General features: G+C 46.0%; 2 protein-coding genes across 3 annotated transcripts; one reads left to right on the forward strand and one right to left on the reverse strand.

Annotated features, from left to right (window-relative positions):
• Window positions 1-348: 348 nt before the first annotated feature.
• Window positions 349-8,622, reverse strand: NPC2 (NPC intracellular cholesterol transporter 2). Its single transcript, XM_058739670.1, has 4 exons — window positions 8,429-8,622; window positions 4,774-4,881; window positions 2,757-2,929; window positions 349-1,107 (listed from the first exon to the last, which is right to left on the reverse strand). The coding sequence occupies exons 1-4, from the start codon at window positions 8,508-8,510 to the stop codon at window positions 1,021-1,023; spliced, it is 450 nt and encodes a 149-aa protein (XP_058595653.1). The 5' UTR covers window positions 8,511-8,622; the 3' UTR covers window positions 349-1,020.
• A 298-nt stretch (window positions 8,623-8,920) lies between these two features.
• On the forward strand, window positions 8,921-10,765 carry ISCA2 (iron-sulfur cluster assembly 2). Of its 2 annotated transcripts, none has more exons than XM_058739669.1 (4): window positions 8,921-9,039; window positions 9,243-9,345; window positions 9,464-9,579; window positions 10,226-10,765. In XM_058739669.1, the coding sequence occupies exons 1-4, from the start codon at window positions 8,969-8,971 to the stop codon at window positions 10,398-10,400; spliced, it is 465 nt and encodes a 154-aa protein (XP_058595652.1). In that variant the 5' UTR covers window positions 8,921-8,968; the 3' UTR covers window positions 10,401-10,765. The 2 variants fall into 2 exon arrangements, with proteins under 2 accessions (XP_058595652.1, XP_058595650.1); XM_058739667.1 differs by having other exon boundaries at window positions 8,937-9,039; window positions 9,240-9,345.
• Window positions 10,766-14,265: the final 3,500 nt, after the last annotated feature.

A 14,265-nucleotide genomic window follows, 5' to 3' on the forward strand; every position in this document is an offset into this window, starting at 1 on the left:
TTTCAGATGTTATTATTCAACTAGGTGGTGTTTGCTTTCATTGCTTCTGGTGGCATAAGAGTGTGCAAAATAAAGCAAAAAATAAGGTCATTTTGTATAAAATAGGTAAAGTCTGGTTGGGCAGAAAGGGAAGAAAAGGCAGTTTCTGAAAGAGTCGTGTCTTTGCTGCACTCTGGGACCATGGGACCAGGGTGCCCACCCTCCACAGATCTGGGGGAAAACACTGGCCTGAAAGAAGCAGGTGACCGCTGCCAACATGCGGAAGGCAAGACTGCCACGTTTTTATTTCCAGGTGCATAAACAGGCCACAGGTTAATGTTGTTAAAAAAAAAAAAAAAATCAAACGTCTGTTAATCAAGTGCTGCATTTAATGAACACCGCCTAAGACAGGGGGTAACCTAAGGAGACACCGGGTAACCGCAGACAACCGGCCATTCAGGGGTGAGTTTCCGTCGTAGAGCGACCCCCCTCCGCCCAGCTGCTGGGCGCCACGGGCCAGCATGTCACGATGGATGAAGCAGCGGACCAGCAGGTACTGTTAAGAGTCAGCAGGCTGGCTGGCCCGACGCGCTGAACTCAGTGAGGCACTTGGAGATGAGGAACTTGCAGATGTAATATCCCTGTTAGGTGGGGGAGGTGTGGAAACCCTCCTCCGCTGCAAGGGCCAGAGGGCCGATAACCCGAGGGCAGGTTAGCCAATAGCCTGAAGCAGCCTCATTTGGGTCCTCACTGACAGGACCTTCCTTTTTCCAACGGCAAAAAATACTGAAGACAAATGAAATCCGTGCCTATCTCTCCCTCTCTTCTTCCCTCCAACCCTTCACCAAAGAAATTACAAGGGCAATAGTTCTGAGCTCTTAGGAAACAGGGTCTGGAACCTTCTGGAGACTGAGAGGCAGTGTCCACAGCTGAGAAACAGCTGTGTCAAAATTCCTTTCCTTTAGGTTAGACTCGATTTCTCCTGCCCTCCCTCCACCCATTCCTCTCTCACCCCCACGCAACATGCTGGCATTAGCACCTCTAGCCTTCAATCTGCACTGGGATCTCCCAGCAGAAGAGACTCTGTTTCTTGTCGCCCAGAAGCTGCCACTTCACCATCACTTTTATCTGGAGAAAGAGAAAAAGAATTGGGAAAAATGAAAGCAGGCCCTCACCTCAATCCAGAACCGGTCTAACTATGAATCCGAGTTAACAAACTGCCTAACTCCTCAGACTTTTTTTCTTAAATCATGCCACCATGGAGGCCGCTTGGGACACGGGGGCAGCCTGTGGTCTTAAAAGACCAGCCAAGTGACACCTAGGATTTGGTGTCAGCGGCACCACATACTAACCTCGTTAACTCATCAGACATAATTTCTGAAGCATTCTTTTCCCTTTCAGATCAAAGGCACATGATGAAGCCTTGAGGGGAAGAGAATTTACATTCAAACAATTTCTTATGTACTTGGCAATCTGATCTAGCTTTTTCCGAGGGTAACCATGAAGAAGAGAGTAAAGTTATTGTAGGTGTAACAAAATACCTTGTTACTTGTTAGCCGAAAATGTCAGAACAGAAGGGTGTCCCAAGAAGTTTATAAGTATACGAATGGTTCCGGGAACAACAATGCTTCGTAGCAATACAGCTTCAGTTAATTTCCTTAAACTGTTTTGGTTTTTTAATAATATGCATCATTAGAAATCTCTGCTTTGACTTATTATACTAGGAACTGTCCCCTCTAATTCTTAAAAAAAAAAAAAAAAAAAAATCACTGAGAATTTTCTAGTCCTTTCTTATGTAGATATTAGCTTTCTTATGATTAGTTACTACCCCTAATTTGGATTCAAATGTTTCTTTACAATTCAACATCTGAGTGACTGTGATACCTGCATCTCGAAACTTGCAAGTTTTTCAAGACTAGTACACATTAACTACTGTTTCACTTAGTGCTGAAATTAACATAGTTTAAGATGTTTTTCAAATGAAACGTAATTCACTTAACAACTGCTACCATATAGGAAGTGCCTACTATGTATCAGGCCCTAATTAGACACTGTGTAAATGACCAAGGCTCAGAAATGCCTATGATTTTACAGATACTCCGCAAATTAATCTATAAACCTGTCCCTGACCCATAGGGTCTCTTATATCCCTTAAACATAGACTCTCTATATTACAGCCTCTTTGGAATGTTCTTTAATTACTTGCCGTTTCTAGAAAATAAATGGCCGGAATGCTCCTGGGTTCTACTTGATTTCCTTTCAAAATATGCAGTGTTTTTTGTTTTGTTTTTTTTTTTTCTTCATGGAAAAAAGGAATCCCCTTACTTCTTCCATTACTTATCAGGATTCATATCTTTAATACAGGGGCTGGGGGGGGATAGGGGGAGAAAGAATTGTGTGGAAAAGTGACCTCTTTGCTATGGAACTAGGAAACTACTGCTCTCTTATTAAGAGATTAATGGAGAAACCAGAATTTTTCTATAACTTGACATCTCGAACTACTTGACAACTGCCTAAAATCTTTTAACAGTGCACAGGTTTTGGGGTCACAAGGCCCAGCCCTGGATCTAGACGTAATATTTCTTAGCAGAGTAGATAGACACTGCTCATTTTGCTTAACATTGGAGGCTCGGCCCGCAGCTTCTGCTTCGTCATCATAGAGAGACGAAGGACTCCTACCCAATCTTTTCTTCCTGCCCCCCCCACCCCGCCACCCCCCGTCAGATTCCTCATCTAGTCACAAGGCTACCAGTGTCCTGAACAACGAGGTCACTTACAGAGGGGTATTCATTCTTCACTGGTAGTTTATTCAGGTAGCTATAGGTCTTGCCTTGCTGGATGGGGCAGTTGATTCCACTCTTACAACCATCAGCCTCAGGAATGGGAAAGGGAACTGCTACGCCCATCAGGATGCCATACACCAAAGCTTTGCTACCCTGAGATGAAACATCTAAGAGGAAAGAAAGAGAATGAGATGGTGACAGGGATAGCTTATTTCTAAACTCGAAGTAAAAGAGTCAGACACGTTCTCAAGCAGTGGCAATGCTATGATAGCAAATCATGAAGTCTGTATTTCTTAACTCCTAGAGTCTACTTCTCTTTGTAGTTATGCTTAGTACCTCTAAGAATGCTACAGAATAAGTATTCACTCTTAAAAAACAAAAAGCAACGGAGAGAGCGGTTTTCTTTGCTCCCAACCCTACCCTGCTCTTCCTTGCCTGTCACAGTTTCTCAGGAGGATCAGAGCTACCTGGATAAATAACCTTATCCAACAAAGTAACTGAGTTTTTTTGGGCAGTAAACGTTGTTTCCTAGCTATGCCAGCTTCCGTCAGAGCGTACTGTGTATCTTACAGAGCTTTAGAAGATTGGTCTCTGAATTCTCAAATGCCCTGCTCGCAGGATTCCTTTAGAAAATAAGAAAACAGAAAGGAATCTCCGCAGAAATGCAGTTAAGTAACAGTAAGAGATAACCCTTTAGAAGCTGGGTAAGGTTTGAAAGATGAGGTACATCTCTTGACATCCTCTACCCTCCATATCACAAGATGGGCAGGAGGAATAAATGCAATAAAATTAGGGCAACCAGGGTTATCAGCTGTTAGGCTATTGTGGAGATCCAGGGTATTGGCTTGGTTCCCTCCCTCCCTCCCATCCTTCCTTCCTGTCTTTCTTTCTGGGATGGGGATTACTTTTGTTTAGAAGGTACATTTTGGGGGTGCCTGGTAGAACACGTGACTTTTGATCTCGGGGTTGTGAGTTTGAGCCCCATGTTGGGTACAGGGATTACTTAAAAAAAAAAATCTAGGGGCGCCTGGGTGGCGCAGTCGGTTAAGTGTCCGACTTCAGCCAGGTCACGATCTCACGGTCCGTGAGTTCGAGCCCCGCGTCAGGCTCTGAGCTGATGGCTCGGAGCCTGGAGCCTGTTTCCGATTCTGTGTCTCCCTCTCTCTCTGTCCCTCCCCTGTTCATGCTCTGTCTCTCTCTGTCCCAAAAAAATAAAATAAACGTTGAAAAAAAAATATTAAAAAAAAAAAAAAAAATCTAGGGGCGCCTGGGTGGCTCGGTCGGTTAAGCATCTGACTTCGGCTCAGGTCATGATCTCACGGTCAGTGAGTTCGAGCCCTGCGTCCGGCTCTGTGCTGACTGCTCAGAGCCTGGAGCCTGTTTCAGATTCTGTGTCTCCCTCTCTCTCTCTGCCTCTCCCCTGTTCATGCTCTGTCTCTCTCTGTCTCAAAAGTAAATAAACATTAAAAAATATATATATATAAAAAAAAAATCTAAAAAGAAAAAAAAAAGAAGGTACATTTTTGGTTTGGGACAATAGAGGGGCAGGGAGCATCCAGGAGAGAAAACAGCTCTAGTATTTAATGCTGTCTTCAGGCTTAAAAGAAGGAGATGACAGGAACTTTGACATTTCTTATTAGACTGCCACATCTAGTTCCATAGGATAGAAAATGAGTAAAGGATTCAAGGTTGATACCCCTTGTAGAAATAAAGATTTTGCATTTGTCTAGATTCCTGGGAAGCTGAAGGTGATAAATGTGGTACCAGAAAGCAACAAGTTCCAATAATATTTCTTTACGTTGAGGAAGGAAGCTCAGATTTTTTTTCCTTGGGTCCCAAATGAATCCCCTCAACCTTACAGAGGGGAAGTCTGAGCTTTGCAGAAGTTGGAAGGGAGGTCACAGACTTCCTGACTGCAATTCCTTCCCCCATATCCCTGTGCTCATTCCAACATTTGAGACTGATGTTCTGCTTTGTGATGAATTTGAAGTCAAGAGCCACTTTTACTTACTACTGGTGAAGGTGACATTGACACTGTAAGACTGGCCTTTGTGCAATTTGCAGGGCTGGGTGGGGCATGGGCTCACATTCAGCTCCTTTATAACTCCAAACCCAGAACCTGTGAAAAAAAAGAGACATGAATTGCAATAGGAGGCAAGATAAACCACCTATGCTATTTCCTACCTAATGGAAAGGTGCTCTGCTCGTCAGGAAACTCTTCCTATTTGATGGGTGAAGGGGAATTAAGAAAATGAATTAAGTATATAAAGCCAGCTTCCCTGCTCTGTATCCTGGCAGGACTATGCCAGGGCAAGTCATCTCCACCCCTCCTTCCATCCCCAGGTAGGATTTAAAGCAGCATACATATGGCGCAAGTGATGGCTCAAAGCTTCAGTGCTGTTTCCACTTGGACTCTTGAGCCTGGCTGCTTCTGAGCCGCCCCCGCCCCCCATCCTTTCTTCCAATCCTGTCCCGGTACGGATCCAAATCAGTGATCTCCGAGCTTTGTACATCCCTACCAGTGAAAACAATTTTAAGAACGCATCCACAGTATACAGTTGGACACTCCACTTTAGAAACGTGTTCTTCAAGATAAGTGTCTCTGAGACAGGGTGTGTGTCTTTTTGTAAAAATCTCAGTCCAAACAAAGACAAAAGTGCTCTTTGTTCCCAAGAAATGCTTGACCTAAACAGGTTAAGTAAAGTCTTTAAGAATCCCATTGCCGCATCCGGGTCCCTGAAACTGGACAGCCGAATCGAGAGAATGCAAGCAAACTGCCTGGGAACATCGCTTATAGCAAGCTTAAGCTCTGCCATTCAGCCATCACTGCTGAGGTAGGCTCTGGGACCGGGCGCCTGGGTTTGCAATCTCACTGGCTCCCTTACGCATGGTGAAACCTCAAAACAAGGCACTTCACCCCTCTGGGAATAACAACAGTAACTGCCTCATAGGGTAGGTGAGTGAACACACAGAAAGGTCTCAGGTAAGGCTTTGCAACATGGTAATGCTATATAAATGTTTACTTTATTATCATCACATCAGGATTCAGTCCATGAATTTAATCTAGAATAGTTGCTGTGGGTGGGTTAGTAAGTCCCCTTTTCACACAAAAGCTGGGCCTCTCCTCTGCAGTCAGCAGGTTGGCTCAGCCCATGGGCTATGAAATGAGAAGCTCATGTAGACGCACTTGGCTTTCTCAGCCTGTGCCTGCTCTTGGGTGAACGGTTTCATCCTACTGACCAGCACTCCTCCAGCTAAGTCTGTGAATAATAACTGGCAGTCCCTCAGCCCCCTGCTTGCTTCTCCATCATTGCAAGGTTCCAAGGTTTTCGAAATACACACGCGAGAATTCTCTTCTTTAAGCACTGTCTTCTACTCTGTCCTCCGGTCTTCTACAGATAGGGAAAAAATATCCAGAACTTTAATCAACAACCTATTGAAAATCAGTGCTTATGGGGCGCCTGGGTGGCTCAGTCGGTTGAGCGTCCGACTTCGGCTCAGGTCATGATTTCGCAGTCCGGGAGTTCGAGCCCCGCGTCGGGCTCTGTGCTGACAGCTCAGAGCCTGGAGCCTGCTTCAGATTCTGTGTCTCCCTCTCTCTCTGACCCTCCCCCATTCATGCTCTGTCTCTCTCTGTCTCAAAAAACTAAATATACGTTAAAAAAAAATTTAAAAAAAAATCAGTGCTTATGCTAAAGCTTTCAACGTCTGCTTCAACGTGCTTCTTTCAAGGCTGGGTCATGTGATTAGCACTTGTAGCTTCTTGAGTTTTACTGACAAGAGGTTCTTGGACTTCCAATGTCAACAGAACTCCTCAGTCCTAACTGGCAAAAATAGCAAAACCAGTTTGCTTGGCCCCATTTCTTACTTGAGAAAATACTCCTCCCAGGGAAAGGGGTCATAGAGTGGAACTCAAAAATCTTTTGATGTGGGCACTGAAGTTTACATTGTTATTTCCCAATTCAAAAGTAAATTGAAAATCTGTAACTGAAACCCTCTCTTCCTTAAGAAGCACTTGCCATAGGTGTATAGCTGGATTTGGTTTCCTTGGCCTTTTTTTTTTTTTTTTTTTCTGATGTCTATTTTTGAGAGAGAGAGAGAATGTGCACTTGTGGGGCAGGGGCAGAGAGAAGAGAGAGGGGCGATGAGGCGCTCCCTCAACATCGCCCCCTCAAAATCAACAAGTGTGAGGTCATGACCTGAGCTGCAGTCATGCGCTTAACCACCTGAACCACCCAGGCATCCCCCCCCCCCTTTTTAATGTTAATGTTACCACTGAAACTCAAGGTGGTTCACAGATACCCACTAATTTCCTACCACGAACTAGCTGTGAGACTTGGGTTTGGGGCATGTGGGTGGCTCAGTGGTTAAGTGTCCGCCATCGGCTTAGATCTCATGGTTTAAGAGTTCGAGCCCCAAGTTGGGCTTTGTGCTGACAGCTCAGAGCCTGGAGCCTGCTTAGGGTGCTGTCTTCCTCTCTCTTCTCCTCCCCAGCTTGCTCTTTCTCAAAAATAAACATTAAAAAGAGAGAGAGAGAGAGAGAGAGAGAGAGAGAGAGAGAGAGAGAGAGAAACTTGGGTAAGTTACTCCATGTGCCTGTTTCCTATCTGTAAAACAGATCCTGAGGGCTGGATGAGTTAATATAGTGTCTTTGTCCAAATTTGGCCACTAAGTTTAATGGAGGGATAGGCAGTAATTTGAGGTGATAATAGGATCTTTCAAGTGCCACTAGTTTGGTGGAACAGCATTTGCTAAGTATTAATAGACCAGCAGTCTTATTCCTTAATCAATCCTGTCCCCTAGCCTAACTCTGCTTTTGCCTCAAAATGAACTGATGACATACTGGAAGGAGTATTTATTCTCTCATCTACTTTTGCTTTGAAAAGTTTTTTTTTTTAATGAAAGCGTGAGCGGGGGAGGGGGAGGGGCACGCACAATTTGAAGTTTCCTTCCAGCTCACAAATTTTATGTCTTCTTTCATTTATCACTACACCTTTCCACGTCAGAAAACGTTCTGGTAAAATAGTTAATTCTATAGACTTGACTGAACGAAAGAACTCACAATTTCCTACAAGCCCCCGCTGTACTTCCCAACAAAGATCCCTACCACAGCGCCAAGACGGGGTTATGTGTCACAAGCTGTGTCACAGCAACACGAGCTTTATAGATAGGAGGAGACAGTGATTAAGAATCACCAAATTATAGAGCACAAAGGAAGCGGTAACGGAACAAATCATGAAAAGGAGAATTGACTTTTGACTTGTCAGCAAAAGGGAAATTAAAAATAAAAGCAAACGGAGTAGGGAGGGAGAGGTCATCCAAAGACACAAAGCAAACATACAAAGTTCTGTGCCCCTCACGTCCCGCGCATCATTGGAACCTTCAGTTAGTTGTCTGTGCTACAAACTTTAGAAAACTTCTGCAAAAGGCCCAGTTCCAGTTAATGTCCAGGGACCCCCAAAACGCGTCCCAGGAAGAGGCGAAGTTGTGAGCCATTGGGTTTCGCCCCCCGCACCTTCTCCCCAACCCCAGCCCACTCCACGTGGGGTCCGAGGCTGAACCTGGCCGCCCGCGGGACCCGCCCAACCCAGCCGGGGGTCTCGGCGCGGGGTTCCGGTGGGGGCTCCCGCAGAGGGCGCGGGAATCTCGGGCCGGCTCCGGCTCACCGCAGTCCTTGAAAAGCACTGGCTCGGCGAGGGCGGAGGCGCTGAGCGCCAGGAGCACGAACACGACGGCCAGGGAACGCATCGCAGCCGAACAGGTTCCAAACGCGAAGAAGGAAGAAGCGACCGCCTCAGTCACAAGATAAACCTGCCCGGGAGGGCCTGGGGAGGAGCCAGGTCAGGCGACTCTCACCAGCAACCAGGGCCGGGCCCGCCCGCGCTCCGCCCCGCCCGCTCCAGATTGCCGAGCTCGGCTCGGTCCCGCCTAGATGCCCGCTATCTCCGCCCACCTTGTCCGCTCCGCCACCGGGTAGGCTAGAATCCATCTCCGCCCCGTTCCGCTCCTCCCTCCGGCGCTCCGCCCAGGTTTTGTTGGTGCACCCCAGCTTCCTAATGGGAGCATTTCTAGCCAATCAAATCCCTTCTCCTCCACCACCACCCAATGGGTGTGCTCGGAGGCGGGGTCTCCGTGGGTCCCGTCTCCGGAGGCCCAGATGGAGAAGGCGATTGGGGTGACGCGAGGGGCGGAGTTTGTGGAAGAAGATGGCGGCCGCCCGTGGGTTATCGCTAATGGCCGTGGCGCTGAGGGTGGTCACTCCCTGGGCAAGGGGCAGGTACCAAGGCTACAAAGGCACCTGGGAAGGGTGATAGTTTCTGCGCCTCCAGGACTAAGGGGGAAGCTAAGGCCTGCGGGGGAGGCGAGGGTTTGGCGTGAGGCTGTCCAGGTGGAGGTCGTCAGGTTTGGCGTGAGGCTGTCCAGGTGCAGGTCACCAGGTGCCCATCTGCTCCAGGCTCATCCTCCTCCCTTGCGCAGTAGGCTCCTCGCGGCCTCTCGCGGACCTCAGGCTCGTCGGGAAGCGTCGTCCTCCAGCTCCGAGGCCGGAGAAGGACAGATCCACCTGACCGACAGCTGCGTCCAGGTAGGAGGTCGGACTCGGGGCGGCGGCGCCAGGGTGTCAGGAGTGCGGGGACTTGCCCTTGGCTCACCCTTGTTCCTCCCTTTGCCTGGCATTCTTGATTCCCCTTCCTGCATTTCAGAGGCTTCTGGAAATCACCGAAGGGTCAGAATTCCTCAGGCTGGAGGTGGAGGGAGGCGGATGCTCCGGATTCCAATACAAATTTTCACTGGATACAGTTATCAATCCCGACGACAGGCAAGGAGGAAGGGGTGGGTCCTCAGAGAATGTGCGGGAGGGATAAAAGTGCACATTTAGTTCAAATTTGAAAGGTTTGCTGAGAATGCCTAACACCACCCTTCTCACACAGTGGGAATACAGTGAGGATTTGTGTCATGCTTCAAAATAACTATGCTATAGGAAGAAAATTGGCCTGCCGACGTCCCTAGTGTAACTGGTAAGAGAGCCAGCCTGGACTGGATTCCAGTCCTAAATCCTTAACCATTTACCAGTATTCATTCCATGGGCTCTTTTTGCCTCGGAGAAAAGCAGCACTTGTTAGAGATAACAAGGGATGCTTCCTCTGTATTTCTAAAAAAAAAAATTTTAATGTCTCTTTATTTTTGAGAGAAAGAGCATGAGCAGGGGAGGGGCAGAGAGAGAGAGGGAGACATAGAATCTGAAGCAGGCTCCAGGCTCCGAGCTATCAGCACAGAGCCCACCACCGGGCTTGAACTCACGAACCCTGAGATCATGGCCTGAGCCGAAGTCGGAGGCTTAATCAACTGAGCCACCCAGGTGTCCCATCTGTATTTCTAAAACAGAACGTGTACCTCTGGGCTCAGAGGGTGTAATGTTTTTGGTGTTTATGATAGTCGTTAATGTCTTCCTCCTGTCTTTTCAGGGTATTTGAACAGGGTGGGGCAAGAGTGGTGGTTGACTCTGATAGCTTGGCCTTCGTGAAAGGGGCCCAGGTGGACTTCAGCCAAGAACTGATCCGCAGCTCATTTCAAGTATTGAACAATCCTCAAGCGCAGCAAGGCTGCTCCTGTGGCTCATCCTTCTCTGTCAAACTTTGATGCGACGGCAGGTGACCCAGAGATTGCTTCCACATGCACCAATTTGAGGAGCCTGGCAGTAGTAGAATTCTAGAGGTTTCCTTCCAATCATCCTTCTCTCAATTGTTTTTTTCCCTTCAGTCTAGGAGTGTTGTGTTTGCCACTGTTATTTTCAGAACGTGAAGCTTTTACTCTTGATTTAATTTCACTCACACAGTTCTGAGGCCAAGCGTCTAGATGCGATGATCTAAGCTCTGCTAACTTGTTGAAACCCACCCTGTGTAATCTGTAGAGCCTTCACAGTTCCAGAGTTTCGAGTTACTTCTCTGGCCTTCAGAGCTGTTTGTACATATGCGTATAGCTATGTATAAAAGCTTTATTTTGAAGGAAGTCCTTATTGTGTTCTGGATCAGGGTCACAGATCGGGGACCTTAACTCTGGTTACCAGGCTAGAGAGGATGAGAAAGGCAGTGTTCTCTTTTTTCATCTCACCCTTCCTGAATGTGTTACTAGACATCCGTCTTTTTTTCTTTTCTTTTCTTTTCTTTTTTTTTTTTTTTTTGGCATCCTTATTTTCTATGCAGCTCATTCTCCACTTTCCATTTGTTAGGGTAAATCCTTTTTTCTTTCTTACTCCTCATTCTGCTAAATTTACAAAACCAGTAGCTCACCCAGAAAACTTGGATCGAACCCCCGCTGATAACCTGAATCATTTGGAAAGTAGGCCCCATACTCCATACTCACAGAGACATTTCAAGATTCTGTGATCATTCAGTGACTGATATGTTGCTTCACTTACCTTATTGTGTAAAATGTCTTTTGTCTCGTACATAGCAGGATGTGGTTTTTGTGTTGGTATGGATATGGATAGTTAGGGATTACCAGATAAAATGTAAGATGCCCAGTTAAATTTGAATTTCAAATAACACATAATTTTTAGTATAAGTGTGCCCCAAATATTTCGTGAAACATATTTATACTAAAAATTATGTGTTGTTTATTTGAAATTCAAATTTCACTGGGCACTGTGGTTTTTTTTTTTTTTTTTTGAGTTTATTTATTTTGAGAGAGAGAGAGAGCGCGAGTGGGGGAGGGGGAGGGGCCGAGAGAGAGGAAGAGAGAATTTCAAGTAGGCTCCACACACATTGCGGAGCCCAGTGTGGGGCTCGAACTCGCAAACTGTGAGATCATGACCTAAGCCAAAACCAAGAGTTGGATGCTGAATCGACTGAGCCACCCAGGCGTCAGGGACATTGTGTATTTCTGTTTGTTAAACCTGGCAGCTTTATTTTAGGGTCACTGAAAGAAAAGCTTTTTTTTTTTTTTTTTTTAAAGTTTTATTTATTTATTTTGAGAGAAGGAGTGTGAGTTGGGGAGGGGAGAGAGGGGGAGAGAGAGAATCCCAAGCAGGCTCTGTGCTGACAGCTGCATCTCATGAACCATGAGATCATGACCTGAGCTGAAATCAAGAGTCTGGTGCTTAACCTAACGAATGAGCCACCCAGGCGCCCCAAGGAAAGCTTTTTAAGCCACAAATTCCGATGAATTTTATTTAAAAAAAAAAAAATTTTTTTTTTTTAATGTTTATTTATTTTTGAGACAGAGAGAGACAGAGCATGAACGGGGGAGGGTCACAGAGAGAAGGAGGCACAGAATCTGAAACAGGCTCCAGGCTCCGAGCTGTCAGCACAGAGCCCGACGCGGGGCTCGAACCCACGGACCGTGAGATCATGACCTGAGCCGAAGTCGGACGCTTAACCGACTGAGCCACCCAGGCGCCCCCCGATGAATTTTAAAGTACTTGTTTGGGTATGGCACTTAATTAGTCTACAGATCTAGAAATAGTTGTGGCATGTGTGTGACAGGGCTGGGGGAGCTGGAACTGTATGGACAGACAACTAAAAAAAGAAATACCACTACCATGACAAATGATTTATTAATGCTCATGTCGGGAAAACCACAACCAAATTGATTACGGAAGAATTATTGGTTAAACCCTTGTTTTCCTCAAGAGCCTTAAAGTTTGTTACGGCAAAACTTGCATTTCTGGACTGGATTGGAATTAAGGTCATTCATTAAAAGAATTTACCATTAAAAAGGGAAATGCAGAGTTTAGAGAAAGTATCTGGGACAGAAGCTTAGGTACTTATATTTTCAATGTGGGAAAACCTAGGATTTGGAGAAAGCAAGCCTATTGTGAGTACAAAGAGGAAACAAAGGGAGGCTCAGATACCTGAGCTTTCTTGGCAGTTTTCCATGGAAGGAGGCAGAGAGCAGCATACCATAGGGGCATCTGTGTGGCTTTACTTAGATACTTAAAGATGCATCAGTACCTGGGCCTGATAAGATCTTCAGCTCAGACTGTGTTTTTCCATCCTCGTTAAAAAGAGATTTTGCTACATTTTATGTATTAGAACCTGTTTAAAGAGTGCACTTTATTTTTGTTTATTTTTTGAAGGAAGCCCTGTACCCAACATGGGCCTTGAACTCATGACCCTGAGATCAAGAGTTGCATGTTACACTGACTGAGCCAGCCAGATGCTTCATGATTTGGTGATTTTAAAACTCATGCAGAGCACATGCAAGGTAGTTTTAGCTGCTAAATAAATCATTAAATTGCAGTAGTCAGACAGGAACCGAACCTTTGAATGCCTTTATGGAAGTACTTGCTGTTAATGGGAGATTTGGACTTCTGTGTTTTAGAAAGGGTGGGTTTGGGAGAAATCACCCCACTTTATTACACTCAGAAAGCCTCAGGGGAAAATCTGAAGTGATAACAAGAAGCCTCCATTGGAGTAGGATGACGTAGAAATTTTAAAAGCACGGGGTGTAGAGAAATGATAGCATCAAGGGGACGGTGGGCAGTTGGCTTGGAACAAATAGTAAGTATAGTAAAATGGGTTTAGGGTCTTTTGCAGGCCCTTTTTGACCAGATGCCCTCTTTCTGGCAAGCAGTAAAGACCAGCAGGTGTTTTCACAAATTTTGCTCACTGTGCAAATTCATTTACGAAAACTCGACACTCCTCTAGTATCCATTGGAGGACTTTTTTTTTTTTTTTTTTTTTGCTTCCCCATTACTTTCAAGGGGAAAGGCCCTATTTGTTGCAGAATTGGTTTTATGGTTTTATTTATGCAAAGTTAGAGAGTGTCTGGGGCGGCATGTCCCCCCTTTGCTTTAGCAAGAACCAAAGACAAGGGAGCCCTGCGCCTGCTTCATGTTGTGGATCTGCTTTACGGTGTTCCCTCGAAAGAGGGGGTCTCTGGGTCAACATCCAGATCTTACCTTGTGGAATCATACGCTTCAGTTCCGTGACTGATAGTGACTGGTGGTATGTAAACTGTAGGTGTCCCACCCTTCGTTTGTGTGGGAATGTTGACTGATTACAAGGGATTAGGAGAAAACAGGTTTAGAAGTAAGGGGTTAGAAGTAGGTGTCCAAGAACTTTCTAACTTCTCTTCTTAAGAATTGAAACCCGTTCTTTCGGTCTTCTGTTACAAAGCCTCAAACGGAGGGCTGACATTTGGTAGGAGCATCCTGTATTGAGAAGTGGGCAGCACCGATCATCTGGCGTAGCCCTCCCGTCAGTGCTGGCCCGGAGTGGGTCTCGTGCCGCTGGTAGTGGACGGGACCTGACACTGTCCAGGGGAACATAATTATGGTTTTGCATGTGTGTCTCAAAGGCAGGAAACACCTCTACTTTCTAGGTATCTAGCATTGGTGTTTATGGTTGCTCTTTCAGAATCCCTGTTTTCCATTTCTCCACAGAAATGCTGCAGGGCTGTTTAAAGGAAGTTTGCTTTAAGAAGCTTTGCAATAATTGCGGGGCTTTAACTGTCAGATAAAGACATAAAGGAGGGAGCATTTAAGTGGTCTGTGGCCAGCAGC

This window comes from Neofelis nebulosa, chromosome 7 (genome assembly GCF_028018385.1).
Source record: "Neofelis nebulosa isolate mNeoNeb1 chromosome 7, mNeoNeb1.pri, whole genome shotgun sequence".
NCBI lineage: Eukaryota > Metazoa > Chordata > Mammalia > Carnivora > Felidae > Neofelis > Neofelis nebulosa.